General features: G+C 46.1%; 1 protein-coding gene across 4 annotated transcripts in view; it reads right to left on the bottom strand.

Moving 5' to 3' along the window:
* The window catches only part of TRAF5 (TNF receptor associated factor 5), a 49,163-nt gene that overhangs the window by 21,393 nt on the left and 10,698 nt on the right, over window positions 1-17,072 (bottom strand). For 2 of the 4 annotated variants that reach the window (XM_003814195.4, XM_063597314.1), the window contains exon 2: window positions 92-310. The exons of 1 other annotated variant lie outside the window; for it this stretch is intronic. In XM_003814195.4, coding sequence (XP_003814243.3) covers window positions 92-309 — 218 coding nt within the window. In that variant the 5' untranslated portion in view covers window position 310. Of the gene's footprint in view, window positions 1-91; window positions 311-9,411; window positions 9,704-17,072 lie in introns of those variants that run through there. One more of the 4 variants, XM_055108419.1, reaches the window with a different exon arrangement.

Raw genomic sequence — 17,072 nt, forward strand, 5'->3', positions numbered from 1 at the left:
CTCCAAAACCCATGAAAACAGTTGAGTGGCCACAGTTGCCACCTGAATGCTGGGACTGCCATGGCCAGAATTGCAGGCCCTGCCCACTCACCTCAGGGACAGGATGCAGTGCTGGCAGAAGCGGTGCCCACATCCTGTCTGGTGGGGGTTGTGAAGCACCGAGTGGCAGAAGGCACATTTGTAGCGCTCTTCCAACCGCTCCACAAACTGGTACTCTATATTGGGCTCAAAGTCCAAGGAAATGGAGTTGCCGGAATTCTGGCGGATGAAACCACAGGGCATACCTTTATGCTCTTCTGAATAAGCCATTCTGCAGAGGTCAGGGGAGGAGAGGGAAAATTAAGTGTGCAAACACTGAAACAACTACAGCCATCAGATGCTTTGGTTATTTGTCTCATAATTAGTGTACATCATTCACATGGTCATTCTGTTGTGACTCTGAAACAACAGTGACAACCTCCTGCCACTAGGGGGCTCCGGCAAAGGTGCAATGTCTTTGGGGTGCTCAGGTTAGAGGCTGGACCAGATGACTTCTAGCAAGATTCTACGAGATTCAGTTCTTTGTCCATCAATCTTTTACAGGGTGCTAAATTACCCTGTCAGTTTGGCCATATGCTTGGACAAAATATAGCCAGGTGTGTTAATGACATTATAAGTAAACTGGTAGGAATTTTTCTTCCACTCAATGAGAGAATGGAAACACAGGTTTTGTTAAAATTTTTAGAAGCAGACAAATATATTTCTCACCATCTTGGAAGCACAGAGCAAGCGTTTACCAGACATTGAACATGCTGGTGTCTTGAACTTGGACTTCCCAGCCTCCAGAACTATGAGAAATAAATTTCTGTTCTTTATAAACTACCCAGTCTGAGGTATTTTGTTATGTCAGCACAAACAGACTAATACTTTTTTTCTTTTTTTCAGAGACAAGGTCTCACTCTGTAGCCCAGGCTGGAGGCCAGTGGTGTGATCATGGCTCACTGTAGTCTCCAATTCCTGGGCTCAACTGATCCCTCCCCAGTAGCTGGGACTACAGGCACACACCACCACATCGGGCCAATTAAAAAAAAAAACACCAACTTTTTTTTTTTTTTTTTTTTTAGAGACAGTGACATGGTTTGGCTGTGTCCCCACCCAAGTCTCCTCTTGAATTCCCACACATTGTGGGAGGGACCTAGTGGGAGGTAACATAATCATGGTCTTTCCCATGCTGTTCTCATGTGAATAAGTCTCATGAGATCTGACGGCTTTATAAGGTGGAGTTTCCCTGCACAAGCTCTCTCTCTCATTTTGCCTACTGCCATCCATGTAAGACGTGACTTGCTCCTCCTTGCCTTCTGCCATGATTGTGAGGCGTCTGCAGCCACAGGGAACTGTAAGTCCATTAAACCTCTCTTTTTTATAAATTGCCCAGTCTTGGGTATATCTTTATCAGCAGCATGAAAACGGACTAATACAGACAGGGTCTCACTATGCTGCCCAGCCTGGTCTTGAACTCCTGGACGCAAGTGATCTTTGTGGCTCAGCCTCCCAAAGTGCTGGGTAAGCCACCGCACCTGGCCTAAGATAACACTCTTAAAACCTGTGGAGCCAAAGACCCAGCACAGCAACACAATATTGAAGGAGAAGAACAAAGCTGGAGGACTGACACTACTCAACTTCAAAACTTACTATAAAGCTACAGTCATCAAGACAGTGTAGTACTAACAAAAGAACAGACAAATAGATCCAGGGAACAGAATAGACAACCCAGAAATAGACCCACATAAATACAGTCAACTGACCTTTGACAAAGGAGAAAAGGCAAAACAATTATGCAAAGATAAGTCTTTTCAACAAATGGTGCTGGGACAACTGGACATCCACATCAGAAAATGAAGCTAGACACAGACCTGACACCCTTCACAAAAATTAACTCAGAATGGATCACAGACATAAACATAAAATGCAAAGCTATAAAACTCCTACTAGATAACATAGGATAAAATCTAGATGATCTTGAGTTTGGCAATGACTCCTTGCACACAAATATATTACTCACATTATCTATCACTGCCATTGCGGTAGATCGAATGTTTGTATTCCTCCCAAAATTTATATGTGGAAATTCTAACCCCCAATGTGATGGTATTAGGAGGTGGGCATTTGGCAGGTAATGAAGTCATGAGAGTGGAGCCCTCATGAATGGGATTAGTGCCCTTATAAGAAGAGGCCAGAGAAGGCCGGGCGCGGTGGCTCACGCCTGTAATCCCAGCACTTTAGGAGGCTGAGGCGGGCGGATCATGAGGTCAGGAGATAGAGACCATCCTGGCTAACGCGGTGAAACCCCGTCTCTACTAAAAATACAAAAAATTAGCCAGGCGTGGTGGCGGGTGCCTGTAGTCCCAGCTACTTGGGAGGCTGAGGCAGGAGAATGGCGTGAACCCAGGAGGCAGAGATTGCAGTGAGCTGAGATGGCGCCACTGCACTCCAGTGTCAGAGCAAGACTCCGTCTCAAAAAAAAAAAAAAAAAAAAAAAAAAAGAAGAGGCCAGAGACAGAGAGAGCAGGGAATGGTGGTGCACACCTGTAGTCCCAGCTACTCAGGAGGCTGAGGTGGGAAGATGGCTTGAACCTAGGAGTTCGAGTCTAGCCCAGGCAACATGGCGAGACCTCCTCTCTAAAGAGGCCAGAGAGGTCCCTGGCCCTCTTGCTGCCATGTGATGATACAGCAGTTAAGTCTGCAGCCCGGAAGAGGGGCCTCATCAGAACCCAACCACACTGGCACGCTGATATTGGGCTTTCAGCTTCCAGAACTGTCAGAAACCTGTTGTTTATAAGCTACCTAGTCTATGGTGCTTTCTTATAGCAGCCCAAGCTAAGACAAGTACCAAGCCACATCATTTCTCACCTGAACTAAATATGAGTTCATTAATTGCTTTCTTCTCCAATCCACTCTCCATACTATAGCCAGGATGAGACTTTCAAAATGTCAAGTACAATGTAAGGTTATCTCCCTTCATCTTTTAGTGGCTTCCCAGGTTCTGAGAGAAAGTCCACAATGCTAAGCAGGCTCAAGACTGTATCCTCCCCAGTCCAGCACCATCCTGGACCTCTCTTTCCTGGCTTTCTGTACTCCAGCCACACAGGGTTTTTGTTTTTGTTTTAGTTCTTCTAATACACCACACTCTATGCCACAGGGCCTTTGCACAAGCTACCTGGGAGGCTGAGGCAGGGGGGATCACTTGAGCCTGGGAGGTGGAGGCCACAGCGAGTCATGATTATGCCACTGCACTCCAGCCTGGGTGACAGGGCGAGAGACCCTGTCTCAAAAAAAGAAAGAAAGAAAGAAAAAAAAAGCCTGGGGTTTGAGACCAAAGCTCCAAACCTTTTCCCTAGTGTTTCCTGCAAAACTTCAAGGGTGGTAGGTAAGCAGTATAAGATACAAATGTTCCCTCCTGTAACATGGTTGACTCTTGGGATTTAACAAAAGTTTTAATTCTGAAGATGAAGAGGCAAAACATTTTATTTACATGCACAGCCCTAATAACCAAGCCCCACCTTTCTCTCAGAGAACTGGAAGAACCACTTTCAAACTGCTCTGCTCTGCCTTGTGTTCCCTCATTCCTGTGGAGGTTGGCACTTCACATCCTGTGCCCTGATGTCATATTCTATGTCCTTCTGAGATTCTCTTCTGAGGCCAGGCCCAAGTCTGTCACACAGTGTCTAAATTTGGACTCTCAGAGATGTATCCTAAAGCAACAGGCTCATTCAGTCCCCAGAATAAGGCAGTAGGATGTACAAAACTCAGTTCAGGTTCCCTCCACTACACTCTGCACTCTCCCTAACACAAGAATCTATGGCACTCATCTGTGTGTATGTCCATCTTTTGCTACAACAGTAGTTCTCCAACTTTTCGGTCTCTGGACCCCCTATGATTTGAATGTATGTGTCCCCCCCAAAATTCGTATATTGAAACCTAAGGTCCAGTGTGATAGTATTAAGAGGCGGGACCTTTAGGAGGTGATTAAGTCATGAGGGCTTTGTATCCACGGATGGGACCAGTGACCTTAAAATGGACTCAAAGGAACTAGCTAGGTTATTTTGCCCTTCCAACTTTCCCCATGTAAGGACAGTGTTCATCTCTGGAGGATGCAGCAATAAGCTGCCATCTTGGGAGCAGAAAGTGAGCCCTCACCAGACACGGAATCTGCTGGTGTCTTGATTGTGGACTTCTCAGCCTTCAGAACTGTGAAAAATACATTTTTGTTCTTTATAAATTATCCAGTCTGAGGTATTTTGTGATGGCAACACAAACAGACTAAGATAACACTCTTGTTTTTTCTTTTTTTTCAGAGACAGGGTCTCACTCTGTAGCCCAGGCTGGAGTGCAGTGGTGTAACCATGGCTCACTGTAACCTCCAACTCCTGGGCTCAAGTGATCCTTCCACCTAAACCTCCCCAGTAGTTAGGAGTACAGGTGCGTGCCACCACGCCTGGCTAATTTTTTTTTTTTTTTTTTAGAGACAGAGTCTCACTATGTTGCCCAGGCTGGTCTTGAACTCCTGGCCACAAGCAATCCTTTCAGCTCAGCCTCCCAAAGCAATGGGATTACTATAGGTATGAGCCACAGCACCTGGTCTAAGATAACACTCTTAAAACTTGAGGAGCCAAAGATCCATAGGACGGACACTACCCAACTTCAAAACTTATTATACTTGATTATACAGAATATAGAGAATAAAGAGCCCAGAAATAGATCCACATAAATATAGTCAACTGACCCTTGGCAAAAGGGCAAAGGCAAAACAATGATGCAAAGATAATCTTTTCAACAAATGGTGCTGGGACAACTGGACATCTACATCAGAAAATGAAGCTAGACACAGACCTGACACCCTTCACAAAAATTAACTCAGAATGGATCATAGACATGAATGTAAAATGCAAAACTATAAAATTCCTACTAGATAACACAGGATAAAATCTAGATGATCTTGAGTTTGACAATGACTTTTTAGGTACAACACCAAGGGCACAATCCATGAAAGAAAGAATGGATAAACAGACTTCCATTCAATTTTGCTGTGAACCTAAAACTGCTCTAAAAGAAAATCTTGTCTTTTTTTAATGGAGGACCCCTAAGAGTTTTTGTTTACGCAAATTATATCTATTCATATTTACCATACTTGAGAGTCAAATTGAGGAATTTTAAAAGTATTTACTTCAATAAGCCAATTATATGTTAATACAAATATTTTTATGAAAAATAACCATTTTCCAAAACAAAAGAATTAGTGAGAAGAGTGCCACCATTTTACATGTTTGCACATCTCTTTAATGTCTTGCTTAATAGAAGATAGCTGGATTCTCATGTCTGCTCCTACATTCAGTCTGTTGCATATCATATATCATTTAGCTTCAGGAAAACATCTCTGTGCATTTGTAAAAGGAGAGTACAAATGGCAAATGATGTCAGTACTATTATGAAAATAGTTTTGACCATGCAGATCCCCTGAAAGTGTGTCAGGGAGCCCCAAGCAGTGCTGTGCTAGTAAACATTTAATAATCTGCTCAACTGGGGGAAAGCTCCAGTTTGTAGCATTTGCCGATTTCTGTGGTTAAACACTTCCACTATGGCTAATTTCAAGGTAACAATGAAAAAGGTCACTGAACTGGAACTGGGAAAGAGATGCACACAATTGGCTCTTACCTGAACTCACCTGAAGTAAGAGTCCATTAAGTGACCTCCTAGTAAGAGCTGCTCCAGCACCCCAGGGGCCCTTGAAGCACACTTTGGAAACCACTGCTCTATTAGATGGCTGTGCGGGCCCATGTCTTGTTGGCTTTGTCCTGGCAGACACAGCACATGTGACTCTCACAGTCTCCTTGCTCCTGCTGAACAGCCAGCAGAGGACTGAATGCCCTGTCCTTCCTCTCCCCATCCATGTGTGTATTTCCCAGACCTATTCAACAGGCCTAAGTCATTCACTGACCTTGTTCACTCTCTAATCAGTTATTGTCTTGTCCACTATTTGTTTTTATGAAATTGGGTTTTTAATCTCATAACACATTGTAGAAAAATAAGCATTTATGTTCGGCCATGAGATGTGGACTTGAGGTGTCTTTCTGGGTGAGGTTCTGGTATATAAACAGAGCTGTGATGCCTCCCAGGGCAGGATCCGTCTCCTTCTGAAGCTTCCTCAAGCCTGGACCCACTTTGTTCACTGACATGAGAGAGCCCAACAGCAGAACTAGAAAGGCTGTGCTTCTTTACCTAACAAATATATTTATCTAATTAATTAGATACTTTCAGCTGGTATTCTGTCATTCCCAGGCAGCTATTTAGTGGAAATGAGTAAGCACTCCATTTTATTAAAATCTTTCCCCTCTGTGTATAACAGCTTACGTAACAGGAACAACAAAGAAGCTCAGTTCTTGCAAGTCAGGAAAAAAAAAACATATCAAAACTGCTAAAAATAGAGCTTATATATCACCTTTCTGCAGTCAATGGCATTCTTATTCTTGCCATCAATGGGATGTACAGTGTGGTACTCCTACTGAAGAGTTGTTAACTCAAGCCAAAAGAGACAAAAGAAAGTCACATCCCATCTATTCCCTAAGAACTCTTGCTGAGTTTCTTTGAAATGCCATCTTCTTGTTTCATAAATTGATGCATCTTTTCCATGAGAATTTTTTAGGAATTCCAAAGGAAAGCTGTGGATGCCACCATTTACATTCTTTACTTACGTATCTCTACGGATTCATTTCTGGAGAACATATGATAAATATTCTCACATTCTGAAGTAACGTGAGCTTAGCCTTCAGTTATAACAAAAAAGATACGTATTTTGCAGAGTTTAAGGTTTAACAAAGAAAGGTAGATCCTGGTCTGTCTATCCATACCACCTCCATACCCCTGCCAACATCCAGTTTGGATTAATGAAGATTTGAAAAATTGGGGAATTTTTTAATATATTATGTTATAGTGCATAAGACATAAGTCCACAAAATTTGTCTTCAGGGTTTTCAAGTTCTGATTCTTGGGGAATTACTGATTACTACAGATAAAATCCCAGAGTGAAAAGGGCACAGGACCAGAGACCTCTGTCTCTGCTCTGCCACTCACCATCCATGAAACCGTGAGCAGGACACCCCACAGCCCACTCATCTGCACATCCCTGCACTGATCCTGGGTTAGGTCCTGAGAATGCAGAGGCTGTGACGTTGCATCTGCCCTTGAGTCCCTCCAAGGACAGAAGAAATAAGGCACAAAAATGATCAATTACAATATCCCACTGGCAAGTACCACAAACAGAGATTTCGACAAAGAACTGGTACAGCCTAGGTGAGGGGTAGCTAACAATTTCTGAGGTGTCTGTGCTGATTTCACAGAGAAGAAATCATCTCAGCTGGTCTTGAAGAAAGAGGAGGCATTTTCTAGATGAAGGAGATTAAAGAATTTCCTGCTATCACAAAAGTTCTAGAATGGTTAGCAATTAACTGTAGCTGAAGTGGAATTAAGGGAACATGCCAGTCATTTGCCTGTTTGCCCAGATCCACTCCCTACTCTTGCTCTGCTTAGCTCTGCAGCATGAGGTAGGGTGAAATTTGATGCCGCAAACTGTTTTCCAGGCTCCCTGGCTTCTGGTTAGGTTCAGCCAATGAGAGGCACTGGGATGGGAAGAGTGGGAAGAGGGGCAAGCCAGGGGATCTCTCCCCGATCCCTGGGTGCTGGGCAGCATCTCAACAGTGACTGGTGCTCCTCCATGGCTCTAATGACACCAGATGGCCCCTCTCTCTGTGGACAGGCTGCCAGAAGGCAAACTGTCCATTTCTCAGCTCTGCTCAGGTCTCGCTGGCAGTGTTGGTCAACTGCCTAATACCCACTTGAGCAGCATGGGAAGGATACAAATATGTTATTCCCCAAACCCACCCATGGCCCACCAATGGGTCCTGGGCTTAAAGAGGAGAGACTGTGGCTGGTGATAAAGAAAAGTTAAAATGTTCAATCCCAAGATGCAGTGACCCAACGGGTCTCTGGAATCCATGCCCTCGGTGGGTTCCAGATGCTCTCCTGCTAGGATAGGCAGTTCTCTCTCAAGGTCATGGCTGGCGTTGAATCCTGTGATTCTGCTCTTCCAGGAAGAACAGTTACTACCAGGAAGCAAAAAAAAAAGGAGGGGGGGGAGCGCAGGGCTGGCACAGTGGCTCAGGCCTGTAATCCCAACACTTTGAGAGGCCGAGGCAGGAAGATTGCTTGAGCTCAGGAGTATGAGACCAGCCTGGGCAACATGGCAAAACTCCATCTCTACAAAAAATAGAAAAATTAGTTGGCCAGGTGCAGTGGCTCATGCTTGTAATCCCAGCACTCTGGGAGGCCGAGGTGGGTAGATCACCTGAGGTCGGGAGTTCGAGACCAGCCTGACCAACATGGAGAAATCCTGTCTCTACTAAGAATACAAATTAGCTGGGCATGGTGGCGCATGCCTGTAATCCCAGCTACTTGGGAGGCTAAGGCAGGAGAATCGTTTGAACCCAGGAGGCTGCGGTGAGCCGAGATTGTACCATTGCACTCCAGACTGGGCAACAAGAGCAAAATTATGTCTCTAAATAAATAAATAAATAAAATTAGCAGGGTGTGGTGGTGCACGCCTGTAGTCCCAGCGACTTGGGGGGCTGTGGCAGGAGGATCGCTTGGGCCTGGGAGGTCGAGGCTGCAGTGAGCCGTGTTCATTGTTCACGCCACTGCACTCCACCCTGGGCGACAGAGAAAGACCCTAACTTAAAAAAGGAAAGGAAAACGAAGGAGGAGAAAGCACTTTATCTGTTAGGCTATCCTCCTGGCACAAAGGAGAACTGAAATGGTCTCACAGTTTTTCCAAAGCTTCTGTCTGTGATGGCCTAAAGAGGCCTTCCCTCAAAAACTGAAGAAGAAACCCCTTTAACCAGGCAGGTCAAAGACGAAGGCCTTGGAGAAAGGGAGAACCAATAAGGCCATTTTCCATTACACCTAATGTGGCTGGGAGCTCATGCAGAGACCAGGTGACACCACGACAACCAGACAACATGTGACCACAGTCCACCGACGCACTGTTCTTGCCCCAGGATGACTGGCTTTGATGTCTTAGAGGCAGAGATAAGGGTATGTTTTCTTTGCTTTTCCTTATGCCTTCACAGAATAAAGTTGTCTTGGGAACAGGACAAACAATGATGTGAGTATAATTTTAATTACTTTAAAGAGAACTGTGACTTCTCTCCAAGTTGTCAGGAAACCTCTGGTTCCCCATTCTCCTGGTGGTACAGCAAGCACTGTCAGTGAGTAGATGGGAGTGCAAAGGCTGAAGGGCATCCCTCTTCCCCCAGCCCTCCAGGCTGCACACCCATGCTGGCCTGACGAAAGCTGCTGCTGCCTCAAGTCAGTCCCACTTACAGAGATGCCTTTAGTGGAACTCTTCTCCTCGGAACCATGTAGCGTCTACCTGACTCCAGGTGGTACTTTTAAGGTATCCAGGAGACCTTTAGATTTGCTCTCAGAAACCAGACCAAGAGGAAAAAAATAACAAAGAAAGCTCTACTGATCTTCCCACACAGCAGCTTTCTCCACTAGGAAGCCTTGTTCTCCACTAGGAAGCCCCCATCCTTGGCTCCAGCTCTATAACAGTCCCCACTGCTACCTAGGGACAGTTCCTTGAGCTCCCATTAGTCCCCAGGCCAGAGTACCCAATAACTCAGATGACTCAATAATCAGTGTGGAAACTCCGAGTCACTGTGAGGCCACAGTGAGAAAGGGCCGTGAAGACAATCTAGGAGAGTTCCGATTGAGGCAGAGGGCAAGAGAAGGGTATTAAAAGAAGTGAATGGAGCCTAAGGCTGGAGTCAGATATGGGTTAGGATTACAAGTACTGAGGCTATGTCCAAGCACAGAGACAGCTAATTATATGCATTAGCTCATTTTAACCCCTCAGCCAGGTGTGGTGGCTCAAACCTGTAATCCCAGCCATTCCGGAGGCTGAGGTGGGAGGACTGCTTGAGCCCAGGAGGTCAAGGCTACAGTGAGCTATGATGGCACCACTGCACTCCAGCGTAGGAGACAGGGTGATATATGATATGATATATATATTATCATTATTCCCCTTTTTTTAAAATGAGGAAATGGAGGCCTAGTGAGGTCCTACTGCCAGGTAGTGGTGGAGGCCCTCAGGGGATGAAGAGCTGGGGTTCCTCCCTGCCCCTCCAAGGTTCCAAGAGTCAGCATGGCATGACAATTACCAGCATGAACTCTGGAGTAGTCTTGCCTGGATTCAAATCCTGCCCATACCCCTTCATCGCCACGTGACCTCAGGCAAATTACTTAGTCTCTATGTTTCTCCGTTTCCTCATCTGTAAAACGATGATAATGAAATGCTGGACAGGACATGGAGTAAAGGGAACCCTCGTACACTGTTGGTAGGAATGTAAATTAGTACAGCCACTATGAAGAACGGTATGGAGGTTCCTCAGAAAACTAAACACAGAACTACATATGATCCAGCAATCCCACTGCTAGGTATATATTCAAAAGAAAGGAAATCAGAATATTGAAGACACATCTGCCCTCTCATGTTTACTGCAACACTGAAGAACCAAGATTTGGAAGCAACCTAAGCATCTATCAACAGATGAATGGATACAGAACATGTGGTACCTATACACAATATTCAGTCATAGAAAAGAACAAGATCCTATCACTTGCAACAACATAGATGGAACTAGAGGACATTATGTTAAGTGAAATAAGCCAGGCACAGAAAGACAAGCTTCACATGTTCTTGTTTGTGGGAGCTAAAAATTAAAACAATTGAACTTATGGAGACAGAGAGTAGAAGGATGGTTACTAGAGGCTGGGAAGGGTAGTTGTGGGGTGGGGGAAGTGTTGGGGAGAGGAAGTGGGGATGATTAATGAGTACAAAAATATAGTCAGAATAATCGTATAGAATACAATCCAGTATTTGATAACAGGGTGACTATAGTCAACAATGATTTATTGTACATTTAAAAATAACTAAAAGAATTGGGATGGCTGTAACACAAAGAAATGATAGATGCTTGAGATAATGGATACCCCATTTACCCTGATGTGATTATTATGCATTGTATGCCCATATCAAAATATCTCATGTAGCCAATATACACCTAATACACACCCATAAAAATAAAAAAGTAGGACTTATCACAATTCAAAAAAAAAGAAAAATATATCAAAAAACAAAATAAAATGGTGATAATAACAGTAGTTACCACATAGAACTTCTGAAGATTAAATACGTCAATACTATATACATCAGGGGTTGGCCCATCACATGTTTTGTAAATAAAGTTTTATTAGAACACAGCCATGTTCATTCATTTACATATTGTCTATGGTTGTTTATGTGCTACCACAGAGGAGCTGAGCAGTTGCCCCACAGACCATATGGCCCACAAGGCCTCAAATACACAGTTACTACCTGGTTCTTTACAGAAGAAGTTTGCTGACCCCTCTATGCATGAAGAACTTATAGTGGTAGTACACAGAGGTGTCATAAGGGCTATTATTAATAAGCACTTGACCCTGAGTCTCTCCATCAATGTCCCCCACTCTGAGATAACCTGACTGCCTGACATGCTATTTGCCTTCTCATTTCACCCAATTTTGAATTCATGGTTACACTGGACTATCTCGCGCTAAACATTTATTGATTCAGTCACTTTTTGTAAATCATTTCTTTGCTGGGAACCTACCATAGGCAGACACTGATGAGGAAACAAAAATGCAGCACATGGGCCCAAATTCCCCACCCCCTGGAGCTCTGGCCCATTCTCCATCCTCAGCCCGGCAATGCCCCATCAACCTCTTTCTCCCCTCTCTCCTTCCCATTCCCAGCTCCAGAGCAATGCCCGATGGAAACACACCTTCCAGGTGGCACCCACAGACCTGTGTCCTTTATCAGATCCCATCAGTGCCTCTCTGAAGCCTCCCTGGCCCTCCCAAGCTTATCTGTACTCTACCTGGAATAAGTCGGCAGGCCCAAATCATCTGGGGATGTGGTATATGAGGCCATATATAGCCTGGGAAAGCACATTATGTTAGTTTGATGATCTAAACTGTAATCACATCATCACATTTGCTGACTAGTCTCTCCTAAATCACTGCCCTCCTGCCCTTTATGTGACATTTGGCACTTCCTTCTTGAAACCCCCTGATCCCTTGGCCCTAGGGTTCTGTGTTTGTTGGTTCTCCTCCCAGCTCTGAACCACACCTCTTGGTGGCTCCTTGTCAGCATTCCACTCCTGCAGGGTTCCCCAAGGCTAGGTCAGCCTTCTGCCCTTTGTTCTTGACTCAGCTCAAGAACTTCTCCTCATTGGAAAGGCTTCTCCTCATTGGAAAGGCTTCTCCTCATTGGAAAGGCTACCTACTGCCACCTCAACTACATTCCCAAATGGGGGTGGGTGTGCCCACTGCATGGAGCTATGGGGCTGTCATCTCAGACTCACACTTCTCTCCCACTTCCCCCTTCCTGACCATCCTCCTTGCTTACAAAGAAGGTACAAAGAGGCCAGGCGCGGTGGCTCACTGTTGGGGTGATCAGACCCAGCACCAGGTTGTGGGGGTGACAAAGTCCAGCAGAGTCAAAGGACTGAGAAAAAGACAGTTTGAGAGATAAAGGTGGGACACCAGAGGGCCATCGCGATTGTGGAGGCTGCGAAGACCGCCAGCTCTGGGAGCCCACGCTATTTATTGGTAATCCAACAGAGAAACAGGTGGTGAGAATGTGGAGGTCAAAAGGACACGTTGCATTAAGCACATGATTTACAGCTGTGATGGTTTAGCATTTATATGGAACATGTTCTGCTACTTGAGATAATGGGAATAGGAGCCTAGGAGGGCTAGAAGCAAGGAGCCAGAAAGTCTAGACATATTCCCGAAGACATTATGCAAGCCCTGCCTCAGTTTCCCTCCCAACACTCAGCTTTTTCCCAACAGCTCACACCTATAATCCCTGCACTTTGGGAGGCCGAGGTGGGTGGATCACCTGAGGTCAGGAGTTCGAGAGCAGCCTGGCCAATATGGCGAAACCCCATCTCTACTAAAAATACAAAAAGCTGGGCGTGGTGGTGCACACCTGTAATCCCAGCTACTCGGGAGGCTGAGGCAGGAGAATCACTTGAACCCGAGAGGCGGAAGTTGCAGTGAGCCGAGATTGTGCCACTGCACTCCAGCCTGGGTGACAGAGCAAGACTCCATCTCAAAAAACAAAAACAAAAACAAGTACAAAGAGCACAAACACTCGTAAAGTGAATGAGGCTCCAGGGGCCCCTCGAGCTTGGATGCACAGCCAACAGACAACTGTTTAGATTTAGCTTGGAATTCAGAAACATTTTCAAATGAGGACTGAGCCCAGGCTTTGCCCAGCCCCACCCTCCATGGCCTCAGGGTACTCTGAAGAAAGGGGAGAAACCTGAGACCACCTTAGACGGGCTACAGAACAGAAATGCCAATGAGTATTTAGAAACCGTGGCATGACCTTTTGGTGACTTTTAGCTACCAAAGGTCAACATCATTCTAGCAGTGCCCCACCTTCCCACAAATGCTCATCCACAGCTGACTTTGTGTAAGTTTATATTTCCAAAGCTGACCTCAGATGTGTGACATACTGCCAGCTGCCTACTACCCAGAGCTGGGAGGACTGTGGCTGGGGTACATGTTGTGAGAGGCACACAGGGCAATTCCCTCCCGCCTGACAGCAAGGCCAGCTCTGGCCCAGTCCACGGAGGAAGCAGACGAGAGACGCTTCCTGTGGGGGGCTACCCCAGACACACCCCAGGCACACCCCAGGTGCCCTGCCCACATACAGGCAGGCATCCTAGAGTCTGGTTCAAAAAATGCAGCCCTCAGGCTGCTGGGACTCAAGGGCCTGATCAGGGCAACAGAAGAGGGAGAGCAGGTAGGGAGCCCAGAGAGGAGATCCAAGAGAAGTAGGTAGAACTGGGGGAGTGGATTCCCCCACCCCACAACTGAGCCTGTCAGCTCTGGAAGGACTTAAGGGATCAGCTACCCAAGAGTTTCACTGTGAAACCGAGTTTCATGCAGAAACATCAATAAATAAAAGAGTATACAGAATACCTGTTCTGGTTGAAGCAGGGCCTGTTGGATTTGCTGCAATCCGCAGGCCTCTGGCAGCTCTTCTGGTTAGTCCTAGGAGATCCACAGTTTGGTTTCTCAAGATAATGATGATAACAATAAAACTAAAACCTGACATGTACTAGTAATTTCCAGCCTGCACTTTTACATATAATATCATACACAGTTCCACACTAACCCTGTGGCAATACTGCTATCATCATCATATTCCCAATGAACAGTCCGAGGCCTCAAGTTGTTAAACAACTTTCCCCAAATCACACAGCTAGTGCGTGGGCACAGGGATTTGAATATAGACTTTCTGACTCCAAAGCCAGTGCTCTTCACTCTGTCACAGCTGGGAGAAAACGTACCCCATTGCAGCCAACACCAAACAGGAGGGCTTGATGGCAGGCAGTACTGCTTACTGGTTAGAGACCAGCTCTGCGGCCAGACTGCTGGGGTTCAAACCCTTCTGCCATTCACTTACCTGTGTCACCCCTTCCTCATCTAGAATATGGGACAATATGGGAGGCCAAGGCAGGCGGATTGTCTGAGCTCAGGAGTTCGAGACCAGCCTGGGCAACATGGTGAAACCCTGTCTCTACTAAAAATATAAAAATTACCTGGGCATGGTGGCATACATCTGTAATCCCGGCTACCTGGGAGGCTGAGGCAGGAGAATCGCTTGAACCCAGGAGGTGGAGGCTGCAGGGAGCCAAGACTGCACCACTGCACTCCAGCCTGGACAACAGAGTGAGACTCTTGTCTCAAAAAAAAAGACAATAATAGTACCTGCTACAAAGGCTTGGAGTTAAGATTAAATGAATTAATCCACGTAAATTATTATCACACAATTCCTGGCACATAAATAAGCACTTAATCACCATGCATTTCCACCCTGCCCTCCTAGCCAGCTTTATTCAGTGCCGGTCACATGCAAAAGCTGCGCCCTATTGTATTATGGGAGTGGAGGAGAGTGGGTTACCAGACAGCTCCTGTCCCCAAGAAGTTTTCAGTCAAGGTAGGGATATGCGTATGCATATGCACAAAACTATAGCAGCAGCTCTCTGAGCAGTCAGGGCCCCAGATGCTCTGCTAAGAATCTGTTCTAGAACATGATGAAAATGCTAGCTTGGACACCTTACCCCAGAGGAAGGGGGACCCATTTGTTATAATAGTTTAGCCTTCCCTGATTAATACACTTCAGTATCATGATCTCTCAGTAGCAACTAGAATCTGATTTTCTAGCAAATTCCCAGGCTAGATTCTACAGCTCATGACAGTGTGAGGAGCACCAGTCAGATCATCATGGCAGCTTCCAGGTCACCTTCTCTCATCTCTTGGAGCTTCGGGCTGGTGCTGGACCTGCTCTCTTCTATCTGCACTCATTCTCTGGGTGAGCACGTCCCAGCTCCTGGCCTTACCAGCTATGACTGACAATGCCCTGATTTCTATCCGCAATCTGGACCTCTCCCCTGAGCCCCAGACACACTCCACTGTTTAGTCTATGCCTCCACATTTAATAGGCATCACAAACTTAACACATCAAATCCCCCCCCAACCTGCTCCTCCCATAGCCTTCCTCCATCTCAGTGAAATGGTACCACCAATCACAGCGTCACTTGGACCAAAAACTTTGGAGTGATCCTTGGCTCCTCTCTTACTCTCCATCTCACAACACCAAAGCCCATGGGATCTTCCTTCCCAACATATCCCCCGTCTCCTCCTCGCCACTGTCAGCATAATCACTCTGGCCTAAGCTGCCATCATCTCCCCAGTGGTTATTGCATCAGTCTCCTAGCTGGTCTCTTGCTCTGCCTTGCTCCTTTACAGCCCATTCACAACCCAGCAGCCAGAGTGATGCTTTTAAAAACAGAAGCTGTCTCTGCTGCTCCTCTGCTCCAATGGACCCATTGCACTTGGGGTAGAAGCCAGTGTCCTTAGAGGTCAGGGCCCTCCGTTTCTCTGCCTCTCCATTCTCTGTGTCCTTACTTCCTAGTGCCTTCCCCCCTTGTCTACTCACTCTGGCAACACTGCCTTGCGTCTTCTTGAACAGCAGAAGAGGCTTCTGCTTGCTTTTCCCCTGCCTGGAATACTCTTCACCCTGATATCTGAAGGGCTTGTTCCTTCACCTTAGGAACCTGCTCAAATGTTATCTCACAAGGGAGGCCTTTGCTGACCACCCTACATGGAAAATGCAACATCCCTAGCAGACCCATCTTCTACTGCATTTTTCTCCAATGCACTTATTACTGCCTAACATATTACTTGTTCATGTCTTTGCTCTCTGTCTTCCCCTATCAGAATAGAATATAAGCTCCATCACAGCAAAGATTGTTTCTTTGGGTACTGAGGTCCCAACACATAAAACAGTGCACGTGGCCAGGTGCAGTGGCTCACGCCTTTAATCCCGGCACTTTGGAAGGCCGAGGCGAGCGGATCAGTTGAGGTCTGGAGTTTGACACCAGCCTGGCCGACATGGTGAAACCTGTCTCTACCAAAAAGACAAAAATTAGCTGGGCATGGTGGCATATGCCTGTAATCTCAGCTACTCAGGAGGCTGAGGCATAAGAATCACTTGAACCAGGCAGGTGGAAGTTACGGTGAGCCAAGATCACACCACTGCACTCCAGCCTGGATGACAGAGCAAGACTCCGTCTCAAAACAGAACAAAAACAGACAAACAAAACAGTGCACATGACAGGTGCTTAGTAAATACTTACAGAACGACTGTAACAGCTATTCTCCAGAAAGCAGAGCAGCCTCTCTCCTGCTAAGCACGCTTCTCACTGCCTAAACCTTTTCATTTCACCTGTTTGTAAGTCCTGAAATTCTACCAGTCCCAGCTGGAGAGTGCAAGGCTGGCTCATGATGGCTGACCTGGGGTAGGAGTTGGGGAGTCACTGTAAGGGGTGAGGGGACAGTGTAGCCAACTAGGACCGGAAGAG

Source organism: Pan paniscus, chromosome 1 (genome assembly GCF_029289425.2).
Source record: "Pan paniscus chromosome 1, NHGRI_mPanPan1-v2.0_pri, whole genome shotgun sequence".
NCBI classification, from domain to species: Eukaryota; Metazoa; Chordata; class Mammalia; order Primates; family Hominidae; genus Pan; species Pan paniscus.